The 12,012-nt window shown below is 37.0% G+C and overlaps 1 protein-coding gene across 1 annotated transcript; it reads right to left on the bottom strand.

Annotated features, from left to right (window-relative positions):
- Nucleotides 1-9,862: 9,862 nt before the first annotated feature.
- LOC108987319 lies at nt 9,863-11,744 on the bottom strand. Its single transcript, XM_018960210.1, has 4 exons — nt 11,433-11,744; nt 11,012-11,174; nt 10,731-10,924; nt 9,863-10,534 (listed from the first exon to the last, which is right to left on the bottom strand). The coding sequence occupies exons 1-4, from the start codon at nt 11,742-11,744 to the stop codon at nt 9,863-9,865; spliced, it is 1,341 nt and encodes a 446-aa protein (XP_018815755.1).
- Nucleotides 11,745-12,012: the final 268 nt, after the last annotated feature.

Here is a 12,012-nt window from a genome sequence, read left to right as displayed (position 1 = left end):
TTAAGCTAGATTCCTCTATTATTATTTTTGTTTCTCATATGTGTTAGATGATTAAGTTAGTAAGTTATTCAAGGATTTTTCTTTAAGAAAATAGTATATTTGTGAGGTAAATGTTGGTTTATAGCATCGGGGTGCATTATTGAATTAAGTAATGATAGTTTGATTTTAATCTTTGTAAGTTGGATTTTCTTATGACTTAATGGCGTGTACAGACTTTTAATAGATTTGATTTTATTGGGTTGTTTGAATTATTTACAACCAGATCAAGTGAGGAAAGGGAACACCTTACATATTTTATGCTTTTTACTATCATGTTATTAGAGCCTAAAATGCAGCCTAGAAATTATACATATCTCGACTTTTGGATGAATGATGTTAAATGATGTTGTATCTACATATGGACCTAGAAATTATACACGTCTCAGTTTTGGATGCATGATATACATGTCTCGGTTAATTAATTGACAATAGTATATTAGTTAAAATTTAATATATATGGTACATGGTCATAGTTTAGATGAAAATTATATAATTTAGTTATTCAACTATTATATAAAACACTAAACATATGTATATGTATTTTAGTCAGTACGGTCTGGTCCAGTCTTAAAAAATTGAATTTTTGCAAACTAATGGATCGGACCGAACCGAACCATTAGTTTTATTGGTCTAGTTCAAACTGATTGAAACCATTCGATCTAGTTGGATTTTATGATCCGGACCAATCAACTTACACCCCTAATCTTTACTCACGCTCTTCTTCTTCCTTGTTTGTTCGAGAAAAATGATAAATGCACAATCTTTTCACAATCTTTTTAAAAAATCATGTTTTAAATGATGAGTATTTTGGTGAAATAACTTATAAAAGACCATCATTTTATAAAAATATGGTCATTTTAAAACATGATTATATAAAAAGTTATAAAAATAATTGTACATGTATTATTACTCTTTATTCAAAAGCTACTCGTTTATTATAGTTGCATTCTCACGGTCATTCGCCAAATCACATTCCCACACATACAGAGAATATTAACAAAGATAGATTGAATCTTAATGAGTTTAGGCTATTTACCGTTACTTTTGTCTCATTCTTAGGTGTGGCGCCTCCAACCACCGCTTGGGATTTGGCAGAAACTGAAACGTCGGGACATGCAACACTAGGATTACCTGCCCCTCGTACATGACAGATAAGATGCAATGCACGTAATGATAACTAGTAGTATGCAGTATATCGCAGCGGAAAGTCAACTTAAGTCAAAAGATAGAACAATAGTCATGGTACCAAAGAACATAAAATCCCAAAAGTACTTCATAATCCATCAAAAGTAGTTACGAGTTTCCAAGGAACTCCCAAAATAAGGGACCAAAACATTATGGTTAAATAGAAAGTCATTTCCCAAAAGTGGTCCCATAACATAAGTCTTTAACTTTAGTGAGATTTGGGCTTCACTCGCTTCTCTAAAGCCTGGTCCTTATCCCATTATGGGATCTTTTAAACTTCTCAATATCTTGTAGTATCTTAGTGATTGCTCGATCAACAGACTCTAGGTGGTCCAAAATAGAAGGCTCGTTCGGTCCTAAGACCATTTTAGGCATGATCCTCTCTGGAAGAAGTGTCGTCCTCTTGCGCTTCGTCATTCGCGCCCTCTTGGGTTCCTGTCAAGACTTCTATCATTCCGAGTAGGGGAATGATAGTGGGGAAAAATATAATAGTGAAATTTCAAAAAATCTCAATAAGTAAACAAATAACATGTAACAGATATCATAAGCATATGAAAGCAAACTAACCTTTTCTTTTGTGAATATTCTTTCTTCCTTTCATACTTGTTCTTTTAACATACTTATGAGCTCAAGGCCTTTCTTGACTTGTAACATATCCTGGTTTGCTTTCAAGACTAAAACCAAAAACTTTGAAAACTTTGAAAATCTCTCATCTCATCATTACAACTTTTCCAAATTTTCACAGAAAATAAAATAAATAATTCAACTTTTTCAAATCTCAAAATAAAAATAATATTAAAAAATATATTCTAACAATATTTTACTCAACTTTTTAATTTTAATCTTAACTCATCTTACCTTATCTCATCTCATCTCATCTCATCTCTAAAAAAAATGAATTTATAAATTGGATACCTCACGGCTCCCCTATGCACCATGTGTTCTCCACTAATTACCACATCAACCATTGGCCACTTTGAACAAGTTGACTACATCTTATCTTTCATATACGGCAGTTCGTATTTTGCCTTCACCGTAGGTGCACCCACTAGCTTTAGGTGTGATTCTGCTCTAGTATCATTTTCTTTTAGGAACCATTCGAGATCCTCCGATAGTATTTCGCTGACCTAGGGGGTATCCCTCCATTTTAAACACTTCTGAGAAGACAGAAGAGTTCCATTAGGACATTCTCTCGTCCCAGCATTTGTGGTTGATAAAACTTTACTTTTCAAAAAGACTCTTTTTCCTTTCAAAGGATTTTCACAATCCCAATGCATATGACATTGTAATACCTGAGTCCTACTACGTAGGTCCTTACATCATTTTATTAATTCTTAAAGTTAAATATTTTGAGATAAAGATTTTTATTATTTTATTTTAAGATGGGTATGCTTTTATTTTTATGTGGGTTATTAAAATAATCAAAGAGCATGATTTTAAGACCTTACAATATTTTCTCTCGAGACCTCTACTTTTTATCTATTCAAGAAATGGCCCAAGCTCTCTTCACCATAGGATGGGTAGGTGAGGAAAATATCTCCCCACATTCAATCTCCATTGTCCGTCTCCCTAGCTTATGGGATAAGTTTTGACTAAAGCAATTGAGCCATTTTCTCCCTCACATCGTAGGCTTCCTAAGCAAGCAATTAAATCCTTTTTTCTTTTCCTTGCATCCGTGGGCTTCTAAGGCAAGCCCTTTTCCTTGCACCCGTAGGGTTCCAAAGCAAGCAATCAAATTCCTTCTTTTTTTTTTTTTTTGCACCCGTCGGTTAAGACAACAAAAGAGAAAAGAAAAACAAAAACTAATCCTAAGGCATTCTGACCCCATACCCTTTGGTCTACACCCAAGGAAGAAAAAGAAAAGAAACTTCATCTTCCTCCCCAAGCAAGCCATGGCCGACACCACCTTCATTCCTTTTGCTTCCTCTTTTCTTCTCATCTTCAAGAAAACAAGTTCACCTCATCTCCTTCAAGCCGTGCCACTCCATAGCAAGGGAAGAAAACATCTTACTCCATCTTCAAGCCGTGTGTACCTCATCTCTACCCATTTTCAGTTTTGCCTCAAAGCTTGATTTCATCTTCCAAATGGTGAAATCTTGAAGGTAATAGACTTTTGGTTTATTTCCTAGTATGATTTTCATATGGGTTTCGATTTTCATCATTTACCTTACCCATTGATGTTTCGATTTTTGGGGTAACACAGTGCTATCATTTTGCTCTTCATCCACACGACTATTTCACTATTTGGTCTTCCACTTCTATTTTGAAAGGGGCCAAGAGCTCAAGGTGAAAACCCAAATTTGACTCATTTGATTTTAGTGTGATTTTGGAAGCTCACTAAGTTGTTTTAGCTTCTGTTTTGATGTAGTTAATTTCCTATGTTACAAATAAATATGTATACCCTATTTTTGACCCAAACCGAATGGTATTATGATTGTTTTGCTATGTATTTCCCTATATTTCGAAATGCTATGTTGCTACTAAACTTGGTTTAATCATAGGTGATTATTAGTGTGGTTTTAACATATATATGTCGATACTATGTGTTTTGTGTTGAGATTTATTGGTGATCTGTTTTTGGAATGCTAAAAGGTTCGATTAAAGGTTTTGCTTGATTCTATAATTTTATATTTTTGCTTTTGAAGGGTATTAAGTGGATAAAGAATGAACTTGAGTGGTTAAAAGTTTAAAAGTTTGCTTAATAAGTAACTTTGCTATACCTTATACTACTTTAATTTTAATGGGATATGTTATCTAAACTAATTAAAATATTGCTTATGTAAATAGGATATAACTTAGTTAGTTTAGATATAAGAGATTATTTGGGTATGATGTATAATGATATGTAAAACTGTCCAAGTATTCCTAAGTCCATGTCATGCCATGCCTTGACGTAAAAATAGTCCATTTATGTTGTCCCTCGTTTAGTTAAATTCTACCTAACCCAAGAGTCCAAAATATTGATAAGCTAACATTTTTATGATGAGGGACCACAAGTTGATTTAAAGGACATGTTTCCTAAACTTGTTTAGCCTACTTGAAATGCCTAAATCTATTTTAAAGCCCATTGTTGAGAATTTTCAGATTTTAGCTCCTAATGTCCTCAACCCAAAGTGAGCTTGAACCAAAGAGACCTTGCATGAAGCCTATGAATTCTATGGACAACTAGCGTGTCTTAATATTTAAGTTATTTCTCTTGTAAGTTGAGGTGAGGAGTAGTCATTTGGGTTAATGTTAAGCATAGATGAGACATTAGATTGTAGTATCGTGGCTTTCTCTTTTAAATGGAGGGCTAAAGAATATTGTATGGGTATTAACACACTTATGCTATTTATTGGAATAGGACCTATTGTGAAGTTGGAGGTAACGAGGAGCATAGAGGTAAGTAGCTATGACCATACTTCTTACAACAAGTTCTCTTTACGAAAGAATGTCTCTCTCTCCCTTTTCAAATGTTCTTCTAAAGAAAGAGTAAATGTATATAGTATGTACAAGCCCATTCTTGATAGCCCCTATTAAGCACCCTATTGATTATAATTGTGTGTATGCATATAAGGTAATGCATGCACGTAGGTTCTAAGTCATGAGATTTCCATACATGCTCTCTCAATAAACTTATTGATTATTCCTATATGTAGTATAGCATGAAAATGTATCTTGTTCATAAAAATGCATGTGCATCGGAGTAAGAAAGATGATGAGAATGTTTTGATTGCAAAGGAAAGGAAATGAATGTCTCATGCCTTGTGCTTCAAGTGATGCTTTAAATGAGTTTTAAAATGTTCCTATGAACTGATGCTTTAAATGACGTGAAGAAAGCGTTTTAAAATGCCCCTATAAACTTATGCTTTAAATGACGCAAAGAAAGTGTTTTAAAATGTCTCTATGAACTGATGTTAAATTGTCCCTATGAACTTATGCAATATGGATAACCATGAAAAATTATGTTTAAACTCATGCTTTTAAATGATGTTTTTCTATGAATGCACTGTTAAATGAAAAGGACTGACATGAATGAAAGAAAGAAATGACTGAATGAATGAATATTTTAATGTATGAAAATGCGTAATGGCCATATGAATGAAAATGGTACCAAAGGAATGGGCAGATTGCAATTCCGAGTAAGTAGTACTGGTAGTGCACCCAGCAAAGTTTTAAAATCCGTTTCGTACCGGCTGGTACGGCCGATATTTTCCGTACCGGCCATTAGGCCGGTACAGATACTACATGTATTTCCTACCGGCTTAAATACCGGCCGTACCGGCCGATATTTCGGCCTTCATTTTTTTTTTTTTTTTCATTTTTTCAAACTACAAGTTCATTTTTTGACCTCCAATTTAGACTAGACTATTTATAATTTATATATATGTATGTATTTATATATAATTTATTCATATATAAACTATTATTTTAGAATATAATTGTTATATATATTTATATATATAATTTATTCATATCCCGAAACGGTACACGAAACGGTACCGGTACCAAAATATTTCGTTCCAGTGCCTTGACCGGTACGCCATCCGGTACGGTATTCAAAACATTGGCACCCAGTGCTGCCCCCTGACTGAAAGGGATTCCCAACCTGTGGCCACAGGCCGAATCCAGGTCCAAAGGAAGACCACTAACCCTAACACACGGGGTGTAATAGTGTATACCGGCCAAAGAAAGTGAAACAAGAAAGCATGGTTATTTCTTAAAATGTTATACATGAAAATATAGTTATTTCTTAAATGTTTATGCATGAGAGTATGGCTTATTCTTTAAACTATTTATGCATGAAAGCATTGTCAAGATTAGCAAATGTTTATGTATGAATGTTTTCAAAAGAAAAGATTATGTGATTAATAAGCTAACATCATGGTGTACTGCTTACTTTGTATTCGACTCACTTTATGTTTAAATGTTTTAAACGTCGAGGTAATGATGAAAAGGCTGGGGAGCAAGGCATTACTACAGAGACAGAGGCAGACGCTTGGTGTCTTCCATGTTGGTTTGACTTTACATGATTGATGGGTTATGTTTATGGATGTTGTTTTTATGTTGGGATGGAGTCTCTTCCCTAACTAGAACAGTTGTGTTTTTATGAATGTATGATGGACTCTGAGAGTCTCTTGTGGATGAATGTTTGAATAGGATGTCTATCAAGTGTTCCCTTTATTAAATCGAAAATTAAAGTATACGTGTGTGATGTTCATGCTGATCTCATGGGTAACTGAAACATTTTAGTGGTCATGAACAATATTTTCATGAACTTTGTCCCATACTAAAATTAGTTAAGTGACAAACATTCATGTACAAAACACACATAGTGCAAAATGAAACCCTAACATGGCTTATTATTCCTTTTTCATAACATACACACCTTCCATAGACCATTTTAATCATACTTTAAAATAATCATATCAAGAGAAGTTCATAACACAAGGAAGAACATCAAAGTCCCGAACAACCACATAAAACCGAATCAACCAACAAGTTCTTATGACATATACATAAAATATCCAAGTACAAGTTAGAGGTTTACTTACAAAAATCCTGAATATATATATCGCAAGCAAGCTGAAAAATTACATGTAGTACTAGTTAGAATCATCATTCAAGGAAAACCCTAACCTGTGTGTTCAAGTGTAGTGCTCTTTACATCTTTTTCCAAGAAAAAGGCTTCAACTTTCGGACCCTTCTCTCTTGAATCCAAAACTTAACTACAACAAAAACCCTAACTCATAGAAACACTAATGTCATGGCCTTTAACCTCAAAAACACCATGCTTTAAGACTTAAAACAAGTAGGATTACATTTATCTTTCTTTGAAGAAAACTCTAATCTAACCATGTGAGTGTAGGCGTGGGTTCATATGGAAGAACCTTTTAAAACATAAGCTAACTTCTTCTAGCTCAAGTGTGTATATCTGAGCTTGAGTTCTAGATGAACTTTGCTTAAACCAAAACTTCACTCCCTTGAAGTCATGCATGTGTGTGTGTATAACAAAAGAAAAGTTGGCTTCATACCTTTTAGATTCTCCTCTTGAAAGTATCTCCTCACTTTGCTTATTCTCAAAAGGATGTTTGGGTAAGAAGAAAATAATGTGCAGAGTGTTTGGATGGTGAGAAAACGATAGAAACTTGGAGGAAATGGTGATGACCGAAACTCTCAAGAGAAATGCACAAAATGGACAAAGGTCCTAGGGTTTTCGGCTCCTTCCCTTTTATCGACACTCAAAAAGCTTCTTGCATGAGCCAAGCTCATGCATGGATGCCAAGTGGCGTGTAACCCTATGACCTCTTCCTCTAGTCATTTGATTGAGTTGGAAACCCAAAAGCACCTTTTTGCATGTGGTGCCTTTTTCCTCCAAAACTGAAGCTCCCTTCCTCTTTTGCCCTCCATTTCATTCTTGGTTCAATGTATCTTGTGGCTATAAGGTCTTTTATCATACTCAAATCTTCCTCAATCTCTTACATGTGTGCATGAGTGCCAAGTGGCATGTGAGGAGTGTGGGTGTGTGCATGGGCTGCTGAACCCTCTCTTCCCTAGGAGATCTTCTTCTTTCACCATACTTTTGGACAAGCATGTGATTGCTTCCTTTTTGCACAAAGAACCTTGTCCTAGCCGTCCACCTCAAGGTGTTCTTACACAAGATTTTCTTCTAGAACCCTAAGCGTGTAAGGTTCTTCTAAACTTTGATTTGCCCTTTTCCAAGACAACTTTTTACCTATCTTTTTGCATGTATGACACATGGCAATAAGCAAATCCTCTTTTCTCCATGGTTGTCGTCCATGGCCTCTTGGTCTTCCCTAGATTCCAATTTTCCATAACCTAATCATTTACTTCTAGAATCTCTTTCACTTTTCTATTTTTTTTTAAATAGTCGAGATCACATCTCCAAGAGTTACTTCTACCCAATTTTATTAAAACAAAAACCCTCACTTATGGTGGAGGAATACCGTGAAACAGAAAACATCCCAAGAAAACTTAGAAAAAATTCTCCAAAAAATACCACTACACAGATTCCCAAAAATCCACCAAAAACTACTCACCTAACGCCCCACCCACACCAGCAACCTCTCAACGTCTAAGATAAGGGATGCTCAATTTATCCATGTGAATCAAACCCTGAATCGGGCCTGGAAAGAGATCAATGTCACAAAAGTCTAAATCCCTTAATATATGCATATTTGGTCCAACTTCCATAACAACTTCTGCTACTTGCAGATCAATATTACCAACCAAAGAAAAAAATGCGATCAACGGCCCCTCCCGAGCCAGTTATCTAGCTAGAACTTAGATTGCCCATCCTGAATAATCCATCTTGAGTGCTCTATGACCTTCGGCATTCTCTCCATGAGCCCCTTCCAAAATCTTGCCCATTTTCGAAGCTACATAATAGAAAAAATATAAGAGTTTCCCACATATTTGGTAGAAAAGAAATTCGACCACATCGACTTTTCTTTAATTAATTTCCACGCAAATTTTGTAAGCAAGGATTCTTGGACTTCATGAAGGTCCCGAATACCCAACCCACCCTCTTCAATCGGCAAAAAAATCTTCCGCCAAGATACCCACTTCCTTTTTTTTAATCTCCATCAATGATCCCTAGAGGAAATCTAAAACAAATTTCTTGATTGCCAATAGCACTCCTTTTGGCAAATTCAAAACAAAGAGCATATGAATAAGCATACCGTTCAAAACATGTTTGATAAGCTTTGGCCATATCAATCTTCAACATAACATTTCCCCCTCTCACTTTCCTATTGATGCCTTGAACCAATTCCTGGGCCAACGAAATATTCTCAAAAATACTTCTACCTAGAATAAATGCTACTTGTTCTGGAGATATAATTTTATTCAAGATTGGCGCCAAACCACAAACCATAATCTTCGACATTATTTTAAAAACAACTAAGCAAAGACTGACTGGGCGAAACTGGCCAAAGCCCACAGGTTCATCCACCTTTGGAATTAAAACCAAGTTGGTAGCCCCAAAGAAAGTAGAAAGGGGTTGCCCTTCAAAAACATCCTTAGCCATCTCCAAAAGATCATCTTTAACAATATCCCAAGCCAGCATGAAAAAACTAGTCGAGAATCCATCCGAGCTTGGGCTACTATCTGCAGGAATAGACCATAAAGCCTGCTTAACCTCCTCAATAAAAGGGGCAGCACATAATGCCTCATTCTCCTCCAAAGAAACCACCGGTTGTATCAGCTCCAACTCACCCAAATTGCTTTCAATTGGCATCGCCGAAAGGAGCTGTTGAAAAAATAAAACTGCACCCTCATGTACCGCATCTCTCGAGTCCAACGTTCCGCCATTATCAAGCCGCCTCCTCTGAATTATTTTGCTCTTTCTCTTGACCCGTAAGGAAGCATGAAAAAAACTTGTATTGGAATCCCCTTTAACAAGCCATTTAACTCTTGATTTTTGACAGGCTAGTATTTCCTCTCGGTGAAGCCATTTAATATGCTCATGTTTGCAATACAGCAGCTCAAGTTCCGTCTAAGACGTAAAATTCCGAGAAAGACAAACCTCCAACTCAATATGCTCCTCAAATTTTTTAAGCTTCACATCAACGCGACAAAACACCACCTGGTTCCATGATCTCAGTGCACATTTGAGTAACTTCAACTTCCTACTAATTCAGAACATAGCACACCCTTCAATATTGGAATTCCACACCAACTGCACTAGAGGAATAAACTCCTCATGGGAGCCCCACATACGAAGAAACCTGAAAGGCCGAGCAACCAATACCACCTCTCGAACCAACTTCACCAGCATCGGTGCATGATCATAAGAGGTTCTAGGCAAATATGAAACCGAAACATTCCCAAAGCAGCTCAAAAAATGCAAATTCACTAGTGCTCCATCCATCCGAGGCCAAATTTGTCTACCACCTAGCCTCCCATTACACCATGACAAACGGTTACCTTCACAAGGCAGATCCACCAAAGTACACTCATGAATGCAATCATTGAACTCCCTCTTCGCACGAGAGGCCTGCAACAGCCCACCCACCTTTTCACTATCATTTCTAATTATATTGGAATCCCCCACAATGAACCAAGGGAGTCCACAAGAGTTTTTCCCCTTCAAAAAATCCCTAAGATCCAACCATTTGACTCTAAAACCGCTGGCATAAACAAAGGTTGCAAGCACCCGACACATCCCATGAATAAACCATCCACTCAAAGCTTGATCCGACATTGAAATCAACTCAAACTTTAATTCCTCTGCCCAAAAAAGCCAAATTTTTCCACCCACCTCAGCATTATTATATAAAATGGCAACTTCATCCATCTTGCCCATTTGCTACATTTATTCAAATTCAAAAAAGGTTCTAGAATGCCACCACAAAAGGGCGACTTTTATTCAAGATACGCCGAAGCCTACTCCTCGATGAAAAAATGCCCCTAATATTCCAGGTAAGGATATACATCAAAAAATTAAAGGAATTTTTGGGTCGAGTACGACGCTCCAATATAACTATAGATTTTTCTTTTCTTACCCCTTTCACTTTTTTCAATGGAACATGCATATCGGGATCAGAATCAAAGGACTTTGCCGCTAACTCATTCAAGTCATCCTCAGACTCGCCCTCAGACCCAGTCTTGTACCCAATGCCCACATTGTTCAAATCCTCCCCCTTAAAAAAATCCCTATCGCCCAGCCCACCTAACTCAAATTCCAATGCTTCATCCACTAATCGTAAAGAACTCCATGGTTCTAAATTTTCAATCAATTATGGGCCATTCGAATCCGAATCCATCTCTGTGATCTCAAACCAACTTTCTTCTTTATTCGAAGGCGTTTCTTTTACATGGGTATCCACCCCCATGGATAGCACATCCGAAGGTCCCACACCAACATGAACCACATCCGTCCCTGCACACAATACCGTTGATGACTCTGCTCTGCAATCTTCCATACACGCATCAAACACCACCCCATCCTGCAAGACAAACCAAATACCATGAGGATCCCCGTTTAGTTCCGCCTGTCACTCTCGTATAGACTCCAGAATAATATCTTGACGAGACTTCGAGGACTCCCCCACCTCCATTGTCGTAACTGGGATGGCATTCTCACTCTCCCAGCGCCCCACCTCCTTCCACGTATTTTTCACATTAATTTTCTTCCCTTCTCAATGAGCCAACCTCTTCTGTTCTTTTTTCCTTGGTTCTCTACACTCACATCTAGAACACCTTGCCTCCAAGTGACCTTGCTTCCTACCAAAAACACAGAAGGATGGAATAGAAACGATGACAACCTCTTGAAAGTGGCTCGTCGCAAGCCCTGGTGGACCTAGCCAAAAAGAATTCCGCAAAGGTTGGGAAACGCCAATTTCCACACATATGTGCACAGCCTCAGGGTGAGTTACACATGTCATAGCATTATCTTGCTTCAAGAAACAACCAAATCCATTCCCAATACTACGTAACATTGATTCCTGAAAATAATTGGGAGGTAAACCAGGCAAAGTCAACCAGATAGGAACCCATGGAGAATCCTCATCTTCCATATAATCTAGAGTCCAATGAGAGACTCAAAACAGGTTGCCATGAATTTCAGAATTTCCTCGAGCCATCACACTAATAAAATCCTCCTCCTTTGCCATCCGAACCAACACATTACATGGGTTAGGCAATTTCCCAATAACCAGAATAGACTAGAGCCCCCATCGATTTTTTATATAAGCACGAATATGATCCAGTGAAGGCCAATGGCGAAGGAACTTCAGAACCACTGCAGATTGTTGGATCTCTGCCTTTGAAAATGAAAAAAACATC

Source organism: Juglans regia, chromosome 7 (assembly GCF_001411555.2).
Source record: "Juglans regia cultivar Chandler chromosome 7, Walnut 2.0, whole genome shotgun sequence".
NCBI classification, from domain to species: domain Eukaryota; kingdom Viridiplantae; phylum Streptophyta; class Magnoliopsida; order Fagales; family Juglandaceae; genus Juglans; species Juglans regia.
The sequence above is the reverse complement of the archived record's forward strand: the minus strand, read 5'-3'. Positions and strand labels throughout refer to the sequence as shown.

Bases quoted from the DNA above. Each gene is read 5' to 3' on its own strand.
- LOC108987319 (XM_018960210.1), bottom strand. From the start codon at position 11,744: ATGGAAGATGAGGATTCTCCATGGGTTCCTATCTGGTTGACTTTGCCT. The intron at 11,175-11,432 runs GCAAGGTGTTCT...TTTGTCTTGCAG, and splicing joins GGAAGCAAGGTCACTTGGAG to GATGGGGTGGTGTTTGATGC. The intron at 10,535-10,730 runs GTAAGAAAAGAA...GAATAAATGTAG, and splicing joins CATTGAAAAAAGTGAAAGGG to CAAATGGGCAAGATGGATGA.